This window comes from Macadamia integrifolia, chromosome 5 (assembly GCF_013358625.1).
Source record: "Macadamia integrifolia cultivar HAES 741 chromosome 5, SCU_Mint_v3, whole genome shotgun sequence".
Lineage (NCBI taxonomy): Eukaryota > Viridiplantae > Streptophyta > Magnoliopsida > Proteales > Proteaceae > Macadamia > Macadamia integrifolia.
The window spans coordinates 12721629-12742845 of NC_056561.1; the positions used below are offsets into that span (position 1 = coordinate 12721629).

General features: G+C 40.7%; 4 protein-coding genes across 4 annotated transcripts; 2 read left to right on the forward strand and 2 right to left on the reverse strand.

Annotated features, from left to right (window-relative positions):
* Positions 1-581: 581 nt before the first annotated feature.
* On the reverse strand, positions 582-1934 carry LOC122077889 (aspartic proteinase CDR1-like). The gene has a single exon (XM_042643786.1). It carries the CDS (start codon positions 1932-1934, stop codon positions 582-584), a length of 1353 nt encoding a protein of 450 aa, XP_042499720.1.
* Positions 1935-6592: 4658 nt separating this feature from the next.
* On the forward strand, positions 6593-7642 carry LOC122077890 (uncharacterized mitochondrial protein AtMg00810-like). The gene has a single exon (XM_042643787.1). The coding sequence runs from the start codon at positions 6593-6595 to the stop codon at positions 7640-7642; it is 1050 nt and encodes a 349-aa protein (XP_042499721.1).
* Positions 7643-9962: 2320 nt separating this feature from the next.
* LOC122077891 lies at positions 9963-10811 on the reverse strand. Its single transcript, XM_042643788.1, has one exon. It carries the CDS (start codon positions 10809-10811, stop codon positions 9963-9965), a length of 849 nt encoding a protein of 282 aa, XP_042499722.1.
* A 7462-nt stretch (positions 10812-18273) lies between these two features.
* Positions 18274-21217, forward strand: LOC122077892. Its single transcript, XM_042643789.1, has 5 exons — positions 18274-18750; positions 19156-19287; positions 19405-20016; positions 20145-20570; positions 20762-21217. Exons 1-5 carry the CDS (start codon positions 18274-18276, stop codon positions 21215-21217), a joined length of 2103 nt encoding a protein of 700 aa, XP_042499723.1.

Below are 21217 nucleotides of genomic sequence, written 5' to 3' on the forward strand. Positions count from 1 at the left end.
CCTCTTACCAAGGCCAGATTAAATGTAGAACTGAGGATGATTTATAAAATTAAAATCTCTCTCTCTCTCTCTCTCTCTCTCTCTCTCTCTCTCTCTCTCTGATCCGGCTCCTCTCCTGAGCTCCCATCGCCCTGGTCTTGGCCATAGCTACCTGGCCAGCGCCACCTTTCCAGGCTAATATCTAACGGTTCTCGATGCCTCGCTTTTCGTGTCTCTGTCAATGCCTCGCTCACCGTGCCTCTTTTCAAAGTGTTGGATCTTTGCCTGGACACATGGAGCTTGGCCAGGTAGCAATGGTCTGACTTAGGCGATGGGTGCTCAGGTGAAGTCGAATCCCTCTCTCTCTCTCTCTCTCTCTCTCTCTCTCTCTCACACACACACACACACACACACACACACACACAAAAAATAGGCTATTAGCCCAAAACATGGACATACGTATATTCGCTTAAGTATGTAAAACATGGACATACGTATTAGCCCAAACGGAATGAAATTAGATATAAAGCTATTGATTTTATTGGAACATGGACATACATATTATCATAAGCATTACAAGCTATTACATGCATTATCTCTAATTAAGAATCATTGGAGCAGTCCTCCGGAGAGAACGAGAGGATACTTCCATGTAAATCATATAAGAACCGGAAATTCGCTTGTTGGTATGTTCCGATCAGAATATCTGTTAAATCCTCAAAATATACCATTGCTAAGCAAAAGTAATCATCCTTAATCTCAAATGAATTTTCAGGCCCAAGAACAAGATCAGCATTTCTGAAATGGAATGTGATGCTCGGAAATTTGTTGAACCCATTAGGCCGATCAAAACATAGATCCAATTGATCCCTTGATCGGATTGTCTTCACATTATAAGGCTGCAAGTAACTTAACAGATAAGATTTCACACTTGCAAAAGGGCCTGGGGGAAATAAACTGTAGGGACTTCCTGAGTCTATTAATGTCCGCCAAAGAGTTAGAGGAGGATTGGAAATACGTTGATCTGCAATGCTGATAGATAACAAGTTCAAGTAGTATTTACCTACAGCAGGTCCTCCCAAAATTGGGGTAGCTTTTACTACTCGGCCTTGTGGATTTATTTTCGCGTCTTCTCCGAACCGTAGATATGTATTAATCCCTTGATTACCATTCATTGGCTGCAAGCAATATGAGAATCGATGCTGGAATCGGTCGCCCAGCTGCGAAATGAAGGATCGAGGTCCAGACCCCATACCCATTATACCAGCTATCTCGTTATTTGGTATAAATTGAGTATCAAATTTAATATTGTTCAAGCCACAACCAAAGACTATGCCATTGATAGACTCTGTGCCCCCAGCATTATTGAATGTAAATTTTTCACTTGCAAGGACTCCCTCTGTTAATGGACCCTCAGCATCCGCATATCGTACTTTGTATGAGCATAAACTTGTATCTTCCCAGCATTCACCGGGTGTACAGAGGGGGTTGAGAGGCTCAACATCACATCGAAGAGGATGATAAGTAGTTGATGTGGCATGCCCAAATAGTGGGGATCTTTGAGGGAAACAATTTTTGCATCCTTCACATTGCAACCACACTAGATTGCTCCCAGTATCTAAAATGAAATAATAGTTTTGATATTGGCCATCAATTGTACCGATGCCCACTATCACTATAAAGTAGAAACCATGGAAATCAACAGGAATACTTATCTCGTTGGGATGTATCAACTCGTTTTGGTTACCTCTAGCTATTTGGATCTGCCGATGAGCATGGGCTATAGTTTGATTAACATACCTAGAACTTCTCTCTTCACTTGAAAGCTTACCTGGATAGAGAGGTGACTCCACTGAATCTCGGTGGATGAGCTTGAGACTGAGGCTACCAGATTGTGCCAAAGTAGACTGTAGTAGTAATGCAATTGAGAGAAGTCTCAGAAAGAACATGCACATTGTCCTTCCCATTAGGGCACTTTCTGGTGCGGACGAATGGACTGGTAGATGGTTAACAATGACTGAAATTTATACCAAGGCCACAGAATGTAAGCACCAAGGCCAGAGGAGTAAGAGATTTATAATTGAAAATTATCCTAATATAGAACCAAATTAAACGTAGTACTGAAGGATGTGATAAGAAACGGTTGGCACTTTTGTCTTATGTTAATGAAGGAGAAATAGATGGTAAGGTTATAATGTGAACAAAAAATACTGCCAGCTCAACGAAGATTTATAACTTAAAGGTAACTGCATTAACTTGGAGAACAAAATGAATAGTTGGAGGGAAATTTACTCACTCCCCTACACTCAACCTCTATTTACTAATACCTTTAATTTTATTTTTTTTTTGATACTCCCTTATACTTGAATTTTTACATATTTTTCTCCCTTACTCTTTTTAAATGACCAGATTGCCGCTCTTTTCACATGTTAACCAGTTCATCTCTCTTTCTCTCTCTTATTATTTTCTCTTTCCTTCTTCTCCTCCTCGTGCATACAAGGCAAAAGGGTACAAGGTCTTGCTTGGCACAAGTCTCCACCCCTTAGTTTCTTTTCTCGGGTGGATTGTGGAACCTGCTATCCCAGCATACCCATCTATGTCTACCGGCTTCAAATCCCCTCAACTATCACTGCCGCTAGCTTAGGCCTGAACTTCATACATGCACAATCTCCCATTGGTGACGCTGGAAATCTCGACGGTATAGAGACCAGTGCCTGGTAAAGGCAATGGCAACAAAGATGCCAGCTTCTCATCCCCTCCCTAATGGTTCCTCTCTAGCCCATCCTGCAGCACCTGCAACTCAACTGTCAGGAATGCATCACCACACCTACACCCCGGTGCACCCACGATTCAACCTGTCTTATATGTGGCCGTTTCAAAGCACCATTCTCACTCTTCTCCTCTTCCTCTTTGCCTTTCCAAGCTACAATGGCAATACCAATGGCAGAGAGCATTACAGAACTGCTTCTGCTTATGCTGATTATAATAATCATCCTTATCCTCTTGGCATTTAAGCCATGGTGTTTCTTCTTCTCTTCCTCTCATTCTCGTTTGATCAAGGTAAATTGAATTTAAAGCCAAAACCAACTGGACCAACTCTTTTTTTCCCCCATGATCTTACCCATAATTCCTTCTCTTTTGTTTTGATTCATTTGGATGCCCTCATTTTCAAGTTTCCCATTCAGAAATTTGTTTTTTTTTTATTTCCCCCTTGCCTCTGCAATTTTCTTCTTGTAGTTTTCATTGAGTTTATGGAAATTTATTTTAAAACACACGAAATTGGAAAAATCCAAAAATGGAGTGCACTGTCTGACATCAATGATCGTGAATTGATAAGACACATGATACACATGTTACAGCTCATGCCCTCCATGCAATTAGTGGCGTGACCAATGGCGTGACTGTCAACTCTTGCCAGGATGAGCTAATTTACCATATATATACCCTGTAATCTCTCTTCAAGATATGTACAGCAGTGTATCTTACCCTTTAAATACAAAGACTGAAGTGTGTGCCAAAAACACACGATTTTACAGCAATTACTATCTCTTTATGGTATCAAGAGCCACTTGCAATTTTTTTTTCAATGGCCTCTTCACCTTCACTATTTCCAATTACCAACCTCTCCAATCTTGTCTCAGTCTAGCTGGATGGAAATAACTGCCTATTGTGGAGGGAGCAACTTGAATCTATCTTTATTAGCTCCGGTTTGATGGAGCATGTTGATGGTTCTAAAACACCACCACCTACAACCATAACCTCCTCCTTTGATTCAATAGGGTCAACTATCTCTACCACCATCCCGAATCCTACGTTTTATACTTGGGGAAAAACCGATCACTTTGTTCGAGCCTGCATCAATGCCACACTCCAAGAATCTCTCTCTTCTCACATACTTGGTCTCAAAACGGCAAAGGATGTATGGGATGCACTAGCTGCACTATTTCAACAACAGTCCTCAGCAAGACGAAACTACCTACGAAGTGAGCTTTAGACATTTCAGAAAAGGGGCTCCACCATCACTGACTACGTTCATCATGTCAAGTCCTTAGCTGACTCTCTTGCTACTATAGATGAACAAGTCAAAGATACAGACCTTGTAGGCTACACCTTAAATGGCCTAGGACCTAAATATGAAACCTTTGTCATCACAATGGAAAATAGCACAAACTTGCTTTCTTTTTTTGATCTTCGTGCAAAGCTGCTCACTCATGAACAACGACTCTGTCGTGGCTATGGTAACCGATCCTCTACCATCACTGATGTTCAATCTCAAATGGCACTTCTTTCTACCAATTCCAACAACTTCAAAAGTTTAAAGGGAAGGGTTCTGATTCCTTCAAGCAAAATCAGTCACTCTCACCTCCAAAACAAGGAAATCAATCTTTTCCTTCTCAAGAATTTTCTTAGAAGTTTACACGGCCATCTAATCCTTCTACCGGTTCCATTAAGTGTCAGATCTGTGCTAAATGGGTCATGCAGCAAGTAAATGTTATTTCAGATACTCTACAATCCGAAACAGCAATGCTCCACCAACTTCCACCTTTGCTGGTCTTCACGTGAGTCCTCCTGAATATCCATCCAAGCCCCTTGTGTCCTCTCGTATCGATGCACAATGGATTGCTGATTCTGGAGCCACCTCCCACATGACCTTTGACCCTACATTACTAAAACAGTCTATCAACTACAATCGTTCAGATCAGGTCTACCTTGGTGATGATAAGAGCATTCCCATATCTCAAACCGGTTCATCAACTTTACCCACCCCCATCAACTTTACATCTTCAGAATATATTAGTGGTTCCACAAATTGCTAAGAATTTATTATCTGTTTCGGAGTTGACTCGTGATAATAACTGCTTAGTCGAATTTTTTCCATGGGGTTTCTCTGTAAAGGACTTGCAAACAGGGGTGACACTTCTCAAGGGCCCAGTCAAGGATGATCTATATGTTGTACATGCAAATAAGGATGTCATCAACCAAAATGTCGCTGCATTTTTGGGGGAACAAATGTCACAAATAGTATGGCATAATCAGTTGGGCCACCCATCCCTCAAGGTTCTTCAAAAACTTAGAAGTACCATTTTGTTTGATAAATCCAAGTTCCAGAAATTAAATAAGATATGTGAATCATGTCAGTTGGGAAAGCACCATAAAATTCCTTTTCCTATCTCTGCACGACAGTCAATTTCACCTTTGGAAATATTACATTGTGACTTATGGGGCCCTACTTCAACATTTTCATTTAGTGGATTTCATTCTTATATTATCTTCGTCGATGATTTTAGTAGATATATGTGGTTTTATCCCTTAAAAGTGAAATCAGATGCTTTGTCTTGTCTTCGTTATTTCAAGATCGTGGCAGAGAACATCTTCCCCACCAAAGTAAAATATTTTCAAAGTGATGGAGCTTTAGAACTCACATAAGGGGCTTTTAAAACCTTTTTGGATGACCATGGCATTGTTTCACGAATCTCATGCCTGCACACACCTGAACAGAATGGCATATCTGAACGCAAGCACAGGTATATCACGGAAATGGGACTTTGTTTGTTATTTCAAGCCCACATGCCAAAACGATATTGGCTTGAGGCATTCAATACAGTAGTCTATCTTATTAATCGTCTGCCAACACCAATATTACAAGGGCGCTCTCCTCATGAAGCACTTTACAATAAAACACCAGATTACTCCATTCTGCGTGTATTTGGTTGTCAAGCTGTCTCCAAAATCCATGGCCTATGTCTTTCTTGGCTATAGTCTGCATCATAAAGGACATTGATGTCTTGACCATCTCAATGGCAAAGTTTATATTTCTAGACATGTGGTGTTTAATGAACGCTTCTTTCCTTTTGCAGACAAATCAGATCATGTGTCCACTAAGGCATCAGTAACATTTCCTATTCCCATTTGCCCTACCCCATCTCATGTTCAAGTACCATTTGTGCCTTCCATCCCTCCTTCTCCTCCTCCTTCCCCACCCTCCTTATCTGAATCTACTCCATCACCATACCCACCTCACACCAATAACACTCCCACTCCAACCACCTCTTCACCCTCATCCTTAGCATTGCCCCCACCACCACCATCACAACCCCATCCACCATCACCTAACAAACACCCCATGATTACTAGGACCCAAACAGGAACCCGAAAGATCAAGGTTCCCTTCTCTCTTCTCACCACTCGTCATCCAATCTCTCGTGCTCTACTTGCTTCTATCCCTCCACCCATCCCCGATCGAACCTCCTACAAACAAGCTGCTAAGGACCCATAGTGGATTAGTGCTATGACAGATGAATATAATGCACTTATGTCCAACTCCACTTGGACATTGGTACCTGCCTCCACCCACATGATTGTTGTCGGCTACAAGTGGGTGTACCATGTCAAAACTAAGAGCGATGGTTCCATTCAAAGATTTAAAGCTCGGCTTGTTGCTAAACATTTTCACCAAAAACCAGGCATCGATTTTAAAGAGACTTTCAGTCGTGTTGTCAAGCCTACTACTGTTCACACTATCTTGACTATGGCAATATCTCGCAACTGAATAATAAAACAACTTGATGTGAAAAACGCGTTCCTACATGGTCAACTCCAAGAGGAAGTTTACATGACCCAGCCACTAGGATTTGTTAGTACTTCATCCCCAACTCATGTTTGTCATCTTCACAGGGCGATCTATGGTCTACGTCAAGCACCGAGAGCCTGGTTTGATCAATTTAGTACATTCCTTCTAAAGCATGGTTTCTCTCGTAGTATGGTTGACACATCCATGTTCACAAAGCACTCCACTTATGGAACATTGATTCTTCTCCTTTACGTTGATGATATTATCCTCACTGGAGACAATGGCTATGCACTTAGCACCTTCATCAAATGCTTAAGCACTGAATTTGCAATGACTGATTTGGGTGAACTTCATTACTTTTTAGGTGTTGAAGCCACTCGGACAATGGCTGGTTTACGCCTAACACAGACAAAATATAGTCTTGACCTACTACTAAAAACAATCATGACTAGTTGCAAACCATGTCGTACTTCAGTGGCTTCTGGCTCAAAACTCTCCGCCGCTGATGGGTCGACATTGGTTGATCCCCATGAGTGTCGTCAAGTTGTTGGTGCCTTGCAATACCTAACACTTACTCACCCTGACCTCTCATATTCAGTCAATCAAGTATGTCAGTTCATGCATGCACCCACGACTGCCCACTATGATGCAATCAAGCGTATCCTTCGATACCTCAAACACACTCTAGGTGCAGGCATTGACATCAAGCCAGGTCCAATCTCTATCGTCACTACCTTCACCGACGCCGACTGGGCTGGTTGTCCAGATACAAGACGATCTACAACTGGTTTCTGTATTTTTCTTGGATCAAATTTATTGTCTTGGGGATCTAAGAAGCAACCTACTGTTTCTCACTCTAGCTCGGAATCTGAGTATAAGGCTCTAGTGGTTACTATTTCAGAAGTGTTATGGCTCTCATATTTGCTAGATGACCTTCATGTTCCCATTTCCCTTCCACTCATCATCAATTGTGACAATATATCTACAACATACATGGCTGCTAATCCTGTTCGTCATGCTCGAACCAAACACATCGAAGTAGACTATCACTTTGTACGTGAATTGGTTCTTACCAAAAAGATCAAGGTGTAGTTTGTACGTTCTTCGGACCAGGTTGCTGACATCTTTACCAAGGGCCTATCCTCACCATTGTTCAAGTCACATAGATCCAAACTAATGTGGTTACCACCCATTAGTTTGCAGGGGGATGATAACACACATGATACACATTTTAATTGATACACATGTTACAGCTCATGCCCTCTATGCAATCAGTGGCGTGACCAGTGGCCTGTCTGTCAACTCTTGCAAAGATGAGTTAATTTACCATATATATACCCTGTAATCTCTCTTCAAGATATGTACAGTAGTGTATCTTACCCTTTAAATACAAAGACTGAAGTGTGTGCCAAAAACACACAATTTTACAGCAATTACTATCTCTTTATGAATGCTCATTTTTTTAGTTTATTTGATCTACAAGATTGGTTGCAGGGTGGGTCTACGGAGAAGATGGGTAGGTGGGATTGTGGGAAGTTAGAAGATAAATGGAAGAATAGAATGAAATTAAAAAAAAAAAAAAGGATTAATTGATTACAGGCCTACGCTTCTTTTGGCCTTAGCCTCATGCATTGCATCTCCGGCGTCTTGTATGCAGAAGGAGGAGGAGGAGAGAGAAAATTATAAGAGAAGGAGGAGAGATGACCGGTTAATAGGTGAACAGGACGACTAGTTTGGGTATTTAAAAAAAGCAAGGGAGAAGAAGATGTAAAAGTTCAAATATAGGGGAGTATCAGAAAAAAAGTTAAAGGTATGGAAGTTTCAGTAAATATATGTTAAGTGTAGGGGAGTGATGGTAAATTCCCCATAGTTAGAAGTTAATCTCTCTCTCTCTCTCTCAACGTATTATTGTAGTTGTATCAATTCTTTATGCATAATATTTTATATAATGAGTATTCTTTTTATAACTTCATTTCGGTAGCTATTAAAACGTTACGGAAAATTGCTGGTAAAATATAAAAAATAGTCTAGGAGGTTTTCCATCATGGTGAAGATAGAATCTCTTCGGCCATGATATATGACTTTTTTTTTTAATAAGAAATGCATTAAAAGAAGGGGGAAGAGAATAAACAACCCCGAGGGGAAAGAAAAAGAAGAAAAGAAAAAAAAACAAGCAATCAACAGTGGCAACACCAAAGCCAACAAATAGGCATGAACAAAAAGATCAGACCCCTACGGCTACCAGACCAAGAACACTTCTATAGCATCAAAACAAAAGAAAGGACTACCCAAAACAGAAAATTACTTCTGCCTACCCTTACTCCTAGTAACTCTTATCGACTAAGGAACAAGAGATCTTGGCGATTTCTTTCCACTTAAATTTTTTCTTAGGGTAGGAATCCCCAAATCCCGTGATGATTCTTTGATGGAGCAAATATTGGAATGGAACCTATTTGATTGTCACATTGGAGCTGAAGCACACATGTAGAACACCGGAGAACGACCAAGCTCGTCAAGGGACAAATCAGGCGAACGAGAGCCAGGGGTCCCAGCCGAATTACAAAGGTAAGGGGTAGGGTCATGGGCCAGATTCTCAGTGTCAAAAAGCTCTGACTCAGATGGGCATCCAAAGTCATGGGCTCACATTGCCCAGGAACCACTTCACCTACATGAGTAGACGCCACCTGGCCCATAACAGGCCCACAAGGGAGGCCCCTTTCAGGGAAGAGGTCAACCAAATGGACGTTTGAAATAGAGGGGGCAATGGGAGTGAGAGCCATAGGAGCAGTAGGGGTGGAGACCACCTGATTTTCAATAGCCATATAAGTGGGAGCACCGACGGGAGAGGGTTCATTGTTCAATTCAAGGGTACGAATTGAATGGAACGGAAGGTTAAGAGAAGAGTCATGGTTGGGTTGCATTCAATACCTAGAAATGCTTTAGGCCACGTAAAACTGCTTTGGGCTCCATGTCAAGGTGTTTATAGGCGTTAGATATGCAGAGGACATGCGCCACATAAGAGTTGAATCCAAATAGGGGGTTTTTGACAATCAAAATGGAGATGAATTATTGACTAAGGGGCTCAAGGTTGGATGAAAATCCTCTGTTTTTCTCATCCCTGTTTTTCCTTGTTTTGCTACCTGCAGAACACGACACGTGGATAACTTTAAGATCAACGGTCAAGGTTGGGTGAGGATTATTACATCCGGTGCGTTGGTCTTAAAGTTGTCCACGTGTCGTGTTCTGCAGGTAGCAAAACAAGGAAAAACATGGATGAGAAAAACAGAGGATTTTTTTCCCTCAAGATCTGCCCTACACTTCCTTGGGGAAGTGTGCCAGCATGCAAGCGACAAGTTGGAGTGTCATTGACGGGGATCTTGGAAACAGAGCCACAGGCATCTGCGACAGACGGTCAGGAGGCAAAGCGGTTTCCCTGACCCATGTTATCCTCTTTCCCGCTGCATCCTCCATCATCACTGCACCTCACCTTCTCCGGCTCTGGAAAGATATCCTGAGGTCTTCTAGGAACATAGTCCTTGGGAGCTCTTTGCCTTCTTCTCGATAAATGCATATGGAAACCGTCATCAGTAGATGAGTTCTTCACAGGACTAGGGCCACCATTAGGAGCTGCATTCAAATCCTTGACCTGCATAGCACACTTGTCCTTGGAATGGCCAAATAGTTTGCAGTGGTAACATCTAATTGTTCTCCGGTCATGTATCACTGATTGAGGGTAGCAGCTCCCCCTCTCTTCCATGATCTCGACCATATCAATGAGATCCTTATCAGCAGAGATGTCCACACATAACTGAGCATAAGACAGTCTCTCCTTAGTTTTGGTCCATCTATCAGTGAAGAGAGGGATGCCAATGTTGCTCTCAATAATGGTTAAGGCTTCCTCAATCCAAAGATGGAAGGGAAGACCAGGCAAGTTCACCCAGGCAGGAATGGAAGAGAGGGAAGACCAGGCCAAGTTCAAGTAGGGGGACCATGGTCTCAAAATAATTGGTTTTCTCTCAACAATCCACAGCCCACGTTCCAACACCCTAAGCTTATCTTCTTCAGCAGAAAATCTGAACACAAAGAAACCAGATTCAAGAAGCAGCACTTCTGTTCCACCTGAGCAACTCCATTGTTTTAATAGTGCTTCCTTAACAACTGAGAAGGGAGGTCTTCTACCAACAAAGTTCCCCAAGAGAGTATTATCCCAAAGCTTAAACTCAGAATTCACGATAGCCTCAGGGCACAGGGCAACAGGCATACCGTCCGCAGACTTTGGCGTAACATAGTGTAAGGGTAAGTTAACCCTCTTGAGATTAAGGCCTTCCCCAAAAGCAAAAGGAAGAGAGAAATTTCTTGAACTGCACATGTGGCTAAACATTTTAAACAATGACCAAAAAAAGATCACATGTACAAGCACACAAACACAACATGACTAAAGAACAAATTTCCCTAAAGTTTTAGAAGGGTAAGTTATATTTCATTCCCTATTTCCAGACCTCTATTGTGAGTTTTGTGTCCACAGTTATCGTACTTTTATTGAGCATAATTAACTGTTGTCCCAGTAGGGCAATAATGAAGTGCAATCAGTTACACATTTTTTCGTAGGATTTTCACAAACGTTCCTTATTCAAAATGGTAGACTATACCATTTTATATCTATTATATAATTTTCAAGTTTTTTTTATTTATTATTTTTCTCAGATTTATCTCCTTGCTGGCCAGCGTAAAATTTGGATTTTCCTTTAATGAAATCTTAGGTCGCAGGCCTACTAAATGCAATTTTCTGAGTTTTTTTTTTTACAAATTTTCAATTCAATGTCTTATACTTCAATTTATTTGATCAGATTTTCAATTTTTTTTTTTTTTTTTTTCAATTTTCTATGAAGGTTTTCTTGTTATTGTTCCTTCTTTTCAGTATATTTGTGCATTACGACCATTTCTTCATTCATCATTCAGTGTTTTCATTAACTACACTGTATTGTACTATGTTAGGGCTAGCTTCGCCATTATTTTTCATTATTCAGCATGCTTGCTTCACATTCTGTATAGTAACCCTTTCAAAGCAGCTGGATATGGACATATCTATTTTAATCTCTCCCTCATTTTATGTCCAACCTGTTAAGTGTTAGATGTTAGGATTTTCCATGAGATATTAGTATATCTGCTTTACATTTTGTATATTAACCAAGCGAAGCAGCTGAGTGGGTGTATGTGAATTTGAACTTCCCTTTTACATTTTCGGTTATGTTTTCTTTTCACTGCATGTGTGACTATAATGGTTGCATTTACTCAAAACCAACTCGCCTAATCAATAACTTGTGTATCAGACCTAGAGTTGAATTCTAATTTTTACTGGGTTGACCGAGTTGCCTAACCCCTTCCTCGGACTATAACTTGACACGAAACCTAACCCATGCTTAGATAGTTTTGATGTAGTCATTTCTATTTAAATTTCTATTAGATGGGTTATAGTTCTACACCATAATCTATGTGGCACTCCAGTTCAATAGAAGATTGTTGTTCTCACTCCTCACAGGAACCTCTACCAATCATTTGGTAGTGGATATAGAGATTCTTCTTCACCATTCGTGCATAGAATTTTCAGTCCTTCCAAAAATACCAAATTTTACTATTAGATTTCATGTTTACTAAATAATATAAGAGTTTTAGGCAGATTATACAATTATGAAGAAAAAATTCATGATACAATTATATATGAAGGAAAACTTTCTCGATCCATTCCCATATTTTTTTCTTAAACCATTGTAAAGGAAGAATTCTATCACCAATTACCATCATTGTGCTTCGATGGGTGTTATAGATCACTGTTCCCAAATCAATAAAGGACATTTTGAACCTTCAATATATAAAAGGTAGTAATGATAACCTTAAATTCAAGATTGAATCCTTCACCATGGATAAACGAAAACTTTCCCCTTTTCCTTTTTCTTTTGAAAAATAATATCATCTTCCTTTACTTCCTTATACTTTCGGCTAGATGAGCCTAAATCATTAATTAAACAAATCAAATGGTCCGTCCTAGGCCTCTCCAAGTTGAGACCCAATATATAGATCCGAGTCTAGAGCTTGTCTTGACCTTGTCTCAAGACCCTAACCTGAACTTGGTCGATATTCCATTGCTGAAACAAAATCGATGGGCATGCACTGTTTAACATAACTTAATAATTAAGGTGGGTTGGTGAACTAGTTAATAGGGACTGATCTGGTCCCTACAAACATGTTGAAAACTAAAACCCCAATCAATGGCAATCAAAAGAAGCCTTACGGCTGCTTAAATTTTCCTCACTAAAAAGATGAGTGATTAAATAGAATTATTTATCTTAATTGCTGAGTACAAACTCTTTCAGAGAACATAAAAATAATCTTAAGCGGGGGTTCCACAATTCTCTGGAGCAAAGAAGAGAGTTCTTGTATTTTCCAACTCCAAATCGAAGGAGAAATTGTGCTGGGTTTTGCTGATAAGCTCCAATCACTATACACAAAAATAATTTGCCCCCACTGCAAATACACTGCTGGCTACACAACTAGATCAGCTCTTCTGAAATGAAATGTCATAGTTGGAAACCTAAAACCAGGCGGTGGTCTTGGGAAAGGAGATCAAACATGGGCCAAACGCTCGGTCTTCTTCTAGTACCATATGGTTGATAATAAACTATACAAACTACCGAATAAGAACAATTCACATAATGGAATAAGCATTAGTAACTAGTGAAATACACGGAGCTCCTATATTTGAAAAACAACGGCCAAAGAGGAATAATCTTTGTAGTTTATGGCGGATGCTTACTGATACACCATGAAATAACCCCACCAATAGGAGTAGGACACGTGGTGTCAACCACAAAAGAAGGGGCCTTATAAGGTAGTTCACCCTTATGGGGATTAGGTTTCCATTACATCTACACTATAAAAGGGAAAAGAGGTCAATCTCTCACTCCCTCTCCACTACTCTAATAAATTATTTGTTGTCTGAAACAAACTTAGGCATCAGAGCTTCTTGGCCGGGGAAGGCCTTCGGCCCCTTTTTTGTAGGTTTCTCTCCCGGAATCAACAGTCGGATTTCTACATCAACACCTACAATATTGATATCTTTCAACTCCACATAGTAGATTGATGGGTTAGATCCTTTCAACAATGGTGTAGACATAACTTGTGATCCCACCATCCTTGCACAACTTCTCCGATATGGCTGGGAATAGACAATGCATAGGGGCTTCTGTGGCCTGAATAAGCCGATTAATATTTTCTATAGTTGTTACATTCATCCCTATATAGAATGGTGAGTGGACAAAGAATGGTTGAATAAGGCTTAGAGTGATGGACTGGGAACTTCGTTAGCAGCAACGGAATGTAGTAGCAATGCACTTGAGAGGAGACAGATTAGAGAAAAAAAAAAGTCTCCATGAAAGCCATTTAAGCTATAAAGCTAACAAAGAATGGAATGTGAGCACCAAGGCCTAGGACATGAGATTTATGAAGGGGGAAAAAATGAAAAGGTTTTAATGTACGTGAACGGCAAACCTGACAGGTCCAAGGAAGATTTATAATTGGAAAATTTTCTTGTACCTCCACTATAAGTGGCCCGTCTTACACATAGCCCGCCCCATGTCTTGAAAAAAGTACAACTGCACCCAATTTGAGTAATGTGTTAACATAAAACTTAAAAAAAAATGAAAAAGACCATTTGAACCGTGTTATATCCTTCCATATAACCCATTCTCATATGTTTGAAACCCTATTTACATTTTATTTTTGTACAGAATCCATATTATTAAAAGGAAAAGAAAAAAAGAAAAAAACTAGCACATAAATGCAATATATATATATATATATATACACTAGTAAAAATTATACGTTATCGAAAATTAATCTAAGGTATATATTTTTTTTTTGGTAAAATCTAAGGTATATATGTTGTCTCACATTTTGAGAGAGAGAGAGAGAGAGAGTATGATGAAAACAATAAAATGGATTAAGGAACTCAATAAATAAGCTCTGCCATCCCATCTATACCTACTCTAATATATGAAAACAAGAAAATGGAGAAACGAGGATGAAACTGAGATTAAAAACCTGAAATACTTGATTGTAAATATCAAAGTTAATGTTTAATTAATGAGAAACTCAATAGATCCCATCATATTGTATCGCAGTAACAAAGGATTAAACTAAGGAATTCAAGAACAAATAACCACTCCTAACTATTACTGGAGTTAGAGAAAAAAAAATATATAATAAGAACTTAAGCTAACCTAAACGATCTAAGTAACCATCTAGTTGTGGTAACTCAATATTGATTTGAACTAGTAAAAAGAGCTCTGCATCTCCAACCAAAATCATGTTCTCCTTGGACGGCAGTGTAAGTCTCATAAGTGAGATCACAGCAATGTTGGAGCCTTCCTAAAAAAAAGTCAAAGGTGCTTCTTCTTTTGAAAAATTTCATCCCATTTGCATGGGGATTTTTTTTTGCAAAATTTTATCTAAAATTTTGGCATCTAGACTATACAATTTTCTCCCTAAAATTATTTCTGAAGAGGAGGGAGCCTTCCAGAAGGGGAAGATCATATCAGCAAATATTTCAATGGCCTCAGAATTAGCCAATATGATACATGTGGCAGTGAGAGGTGGTGGCATGGGAATAAAGTTGGATATACAAATGGCCTTTGACTTGCTTTCCTGGGATTTCCTATTTGCTACTTTAAGTAGATTTGATTTTTCGGCAAAGTGGGTCTCGTGGTTATACCAGCTCCTTGCTTCGTTCTAGTTAATGGAGGTCCAGCTGGTTTCTTTGATGCTGGTCATGGCTTAAGACAGGGAGACCCCATATCTCCTCTCCTTTTCATAGTTGCTGAAGAAGTTCTTTGCGAAGGTTTGAAGAAGCTTGAGATGGAAGGAAAGATCAAGGCCCTCCCTGGTCCTTGAGGTGCTATCACTCCAACCCATCTCCTTTTTGCTGATGACATATTTGTCTTTATGAATGCATTAGCCCAGTATGTAAGAAATCTTCAGAGCTTTCTCTCTAATTATCAAGATTTTTCTGGTCAAAATATCAACTTAGAAAAAAGCAAGTTATTTTTTGGGAACATTGCCCCTCTCAGGATACAGTTTATCTCTGATTGCCTTAGTATTCAAAGTGCTCATCTCCCTCCTAAATACTTAGGGGTGGAGATTTTCAAAGAAAAGGTACGCAAACCTTATTTGCTTTCTCTAGCAGACAGAATTAAATCTCGTCTAGCTGGTTGGAAAGGAAATCTTTTGTCCATGGCAGGTCAGGTGGAGCTTTTTCGATCAGTTATTTTCAAAATTCCGATCCACAATTTCTCAATGTACTAGTGGCCTGAATCTCCTATTAAAATGGTTGAGTGGAGGATTAGGAATTTCATCTAGTCTGGTGACATGGAGGTGGAGAAAAAAATTGTTGTAAAGTGGGATGATGTCTGTAAGCCAAAGCAGGAAGGTGGTTTGGGCATTAGAAGATTGAGGGATGTCGATCATGCTTTCTTATGTAAGCTAGCTTGGCAAATTCGAAACGAAGATACCATTATGAGTAAATTCTTTAGAGCCCGGTTCATTAAGGATGATGGCTCTCTTAGAGTGGGTTAAAGTCTTCTTCAATTTGGCCAGGCTTGAAGAAAATTTGGAACCTGGTCACTGAGAATGAGCATTGGATTGTGGGGACCGGCCATCACATTAATTTCTGGACATATAAATGGTGTCATGAGTGCTCAATTGCTGAGCTGTCTAGCCTTGATGTGAATCTTTTTTCTGGTTCTAGTTTGAAAGTTTCGGATTTTATTGTTGAGGTTGTTTGGTCATTTCCTAGGGCTGAGTCTCAATTTATTTCAAGTATGTTTGGTCAGATTAGAAAAACAATTTCTCCCTCTTTGATATGTTTGCAACTGGCACCCTTCTTCCTTAGGTTTTTTTCCATTAAAACTGCCTGGAAGGTTATTTGGTGTCCCAATCCTTCGGTTGGATGGTACTCTATAATTTGGAAGTCAGACCTCCTCCCTCGTCAATCCCTTTTTGGATGGAGGCTTCTTCATGGAAATTTTCCTACTGATGATAAAATCTAGAGGCGTGGTGTTTCTCTTCCTTCAAAGGTATTGACCACTAATTTTTTGAATATGCTTTTTCCTCTCAGCTATGGAAACTCTTCTATGACTGTTTTAAGGTCTCTTTGCCTGTCTTTAATGATGTTGATTCTTTCCTCCTCTAAGGAGGCATAAAGCCAAATCCCTTCAGGTTACAGGAGTTTGGCTGTCGGGGTTCATCCTGATTCCATTTTTCATATGGCTGGAGAGGAATTCCAGACTTCATGAGGGAGTATCAAGAACAGCTACCAATTGCTTTGGCTTGGTGAGAAGTGAGATCAGTCTTCACTCCTATATATCCTCAAGGAAGGTGCTTTCCATTTCTGATCTCCTTTGTGCCCGTAGAGTGGGAAGTTCTCTACCCCAATGCAGGCCTTGAGATCTTCTTAAAGTATTCTGATGCCCCCCTCAGGTGGGTTGGATTAAGCTCAATTCAGATGGATGCACACTAGGTAACCCTGGAAGGGCTGCTGCAGGGGAATTTTCAGGAATGATCAAGCAGGGATAATAGCAAATTTCAGGATATCTCTTAAAGTGAAAATCAATTTTGAGGCTGAGCTATCAAGGGTTATTTCAGGCCTAGAGCATGCTATGTTCCTTGGTATTCAGCGTCTCTGGATTGAATGTGACTCAGCTTCAGTGGTCTCCATGATTCAAAAAGGTGTGGTGCCATGGACTTTTCTGTAAAGGTGGACGAATCTTGCAAGTTACCTTCTAGCTACAACTTGGAAGATTACCCACTGTTACCGTGATGCAAATCAAGTTGCTGATTTTCTTGCTAATTCAGCAGCAAAGCTTTCCGTTTCCACTCCAATTCTTCACTGGTCTGCCCTAGTCAAAATGGACTTGGAAATAGATGCCTTACTCCGTCTGAGATTTCACTTTTTATAATTTGCTGATTTTCCATATTTTGTGCTTTGAGGCCTCTGGTTAGTTTTCCTGCTAATGGCAATGCCGAAGGTGGGCAAGCTCTCCCAGGTCGCTAAGCTTTGAGAGAGTCTCCTCTTTTACATTGTTTTCTTTTTTTTTATCCTTTATTCAATACAATTATCTTCTAGCAAATAAAAGAAAGACGTGAGAGAAAGGAGGAAAATAATTTAAAAAGAAAGAGGAAAGTTAGAGAGAGAGAGAGAGAGAGAGAGAGAGAGAGAGAGAGAGAGGAGGCACAAGAGTTTGAGAAAGTAAGAATCTAAAATTATTTTTATTTGAACCAAATAAAGAAACAATTATTTAGAAACTAATATTGTTTCTTATCATGAAAAAAAAATGATTTTGATTGATTTCAAGTTCCAGAAATACAAGGAATGTGGAGAGAGAGAGAAAGAGAGAGAGAGAGAGAGAGAGAGAGAGAGAGAGAGAGGATATAGAAGGAAATTAGAAAGGATAGATCTTATTTTAAGTTTGACAAAAAAAACATTAGAGAATTATTACTGCTAAAGAAACTAAATAAAATTAGCAAAGCAATTGGAAAGAAAATATTTTTTGTAAAAACCTAAGAAAATATTAGAAATAGAGAATATAGAAAGGTGAATATTTTATTTTTAAATTTAAATATAAAATGAGATATATTGTACCAAGATAGTTTCGGTTGAGAAGACTTCCAAGATGGCGGAAAGAAGTCCTGGTGATGACCCTGGAGGTGGACTAGCACAAGATAGGGGCAGACAACTCCGGCTGACGGATTTTTGGAAGGCCCTCCCTTCCTCAGTGCCGGCAGTGTCCATGGGAGACATTATGGAGGAGGGGGTAAGTGGTTTTGCGGCCATTACAGGGGTGGCAAGGAAATCATATGCCTCCATTGTTGGTTCAGAAGAGCTTGCTTTGGATAAAGGGATACAGAGTGGGAATCACCCTGCTCAAAAATCGTTTGCCAAGACAGTAGATATAGTTTTTCCAGTGGTGGATGATCTACCTGAGCCCGTTCATGCCGGAAACTCAACGAAAGTGATCATACCTCATGAGGAGTATGAGGATCGCTTACACAAGTACAAATTTGCCCTGATCGATCGTATCAATTTTCGTTTTATCTCACTGGATGACATTCGCAAAGAAGCCAGGGAGATTTGGAAATTGAAAGGAAAGGTAAAGATGGTTCCTATGGGAAAAGGTTTCGCCATCTTCTAGTTCGATTCTGAAGGGGATATGGCTCTGATGTGGAGGTGAAGCCCTGTAAAGGTTGGAAGGCAGTATGTTCGCTTTCAGTGATGGCATCCGGATATTAGTATCCATGAAAAATAAATCAACAAGGCCCTAGTTTGGGTGTGGTTTCCTAATCTGCCATTAGAATATTAGCATGAGAAGGTTCTATTGATGATGGCCAAGGCGTTAGGGCAGCCAGTTGCACTTGATCACCGTACCAAAAATGTTATATATGGGAACTATGCTCGAGTCCTTGTTAAGATGGAGGTGGGGGCGCCAAGGCTTGATGAAATCCAGGTTGAACGTAGGCAACCTGGAACTGAGAACTTATTCTGGTTTAAGCAGTAGGTGCTCTATGAGGACTCTCTGGGGCAACGCGGCTTCTGCAAAAAGCTGGGGCATCAAGTGCATGCATGCCGTGAAAAGAAGGCTCATGATGAGAAGCAGAATTCTCTGGACAAGGCGGGCCTTCCTGGAGTGGTGTATGAAGAAGATAGAGTCATCTCGGGTAGGGGTGACTCACTGGGTCGAAATGATACCTCTATGGAAAGATTTGAACATGATTTAATACCAAAATATTCAAATGTTCAATAGCAGTTTCAAAACGCTGAAGGGGGAGGGATTGAATCCGTACCTACCACCATTAGTTCCTCTCGATTTCCTTCTATTGAGAGGGGAGAGATCCTAATTGATTTGATTGCTTCAAATCACAATCCTGCCCACACCAATTCGGGTAAGCAAATATTATCACAGGATAAGGAGGTGGGTGGCATGGAAACCATTCCAAAGGAGTTGGCGCAGGAAGGAGAGGAATCCAATACGGATTCTTCGGATAATGATGACTCAGATTCAACTGAGGATGATGTGGACCGGTCTGGTTCAGATTTAGGTTCTGAGATGGAATCGGACCCAGGCCAACTTGATGCGGTTGATGGAGGAGAACCAAACCAGACTAGGATTCACTCTAACGATGAACCAGCCGCGATGCCGCCTAAGGACGACTGCGCCATGGTGACTCAGGGTGTTGTGAGAGTTTCATCGAGACCCAAAAGGTCAGGGACAGCTTTAGGGAGCTCACGTGGTGGGTTGGCAAGTAAAGGTGGCCGTTCCAACGACAACGGAATGCCCATGTCTTCATCGACTGCTACTTTGAGTAGAAGGGAGATGGCTAGGATTGGGGCTCTGGTTGTGGATAAAGTGGTGGCATTGGTAGAAAAAGGGAATGAGATAGGGGATAAAAGGGGAAAATCAAAGCAAGGTGGTGGTCAGATCTCGAGGTCCGATAAGGCTAAACGAAAAAATTGATTCCTATGAGGATATTTTTTTGGAATATCAAGGGAGTTAAGAAGGCAGCGTCTGCTAGAGCGTTGCAAAAATTTTTGCGTGACCTCACCCTAGAGGTGGTCTTTATAGCGGAACCCATAGTGGACTCTTTATCCTTCCCTTATGCCCTTTTTGATCGCCTTGGCTTCAGGGCAGAATTAATTCATAATTCTCGTCGTGACAAGGTTCCTAATCTTTGGATTATTTGGAAAAATTCCTTAAGGCGCCTGGTGGTCATTCAGTCCTCGAAGCAGCTGATCTCAGTCTCTCTGGAATGTAATGGTCAGATGGTGTTGGTGTCTATGATTCATGCCTCTTGCTTTAGGGCTGAGCGTCGGAATTTATGGATGGATTTGGTTGCATTAGCCGCCTCCTCCCTTCCATGGGCAGTCATTGGTGACTTTAATGCCACACTCTACTCCCATGAGAAGTGGGTCCAGGTAGATTTAATGTGGGTGCGGCGGCGGAGTTTCAGGCGATGGTGGATGCATATGAATTGATCAAAACCCCTTCTCAGGGACCCAAATTCACCTGGACAAATAATAGACGTACAAGTCATGTAGCAGCAGTGCTTGATCGAAGTTTCTTCAATGCTCGTTGGTTAGATGTTTTTGGTGATTGCACGCAACAGGTCCTCCATCGATCAGTGTCGGACCATGCACCTATTTTACTCTCTTCAGCGGTAGCGCCTAAGTCTAGGAATGCCCCTTCTCGCTTCCATCGTTTTTGGATGGATGATGGGTCTTTTGAGGAGCTCGTGAGGGAGGTGTGGCATAGGGACGTAAGGAGGGGCCCAATTGGAAGGCTGGTCCAGAAATTAAAGGCTGTGAAGGGTGCGCTTAAGGGGTGGGCAAGACAAAGATTTCCAAATGCTAATTTTGCCCTCAAGGAAGCTACTGATGTGGTGGTGGAGGTGCAGCGGTCCATTGACCAGGTTGGCATGACGGATGAATTGTTTTCCAAGGAAGCAGAGGCAAAAACAAAGCTCTTGAAAGCTGTGGAATTACATGAGAAACTTTGGGCAGAGAAAGCCCGTTGTAAGTGGGCTAAATTAGGTGACAGAAATTCAAAGTTTTCCCATTTATAA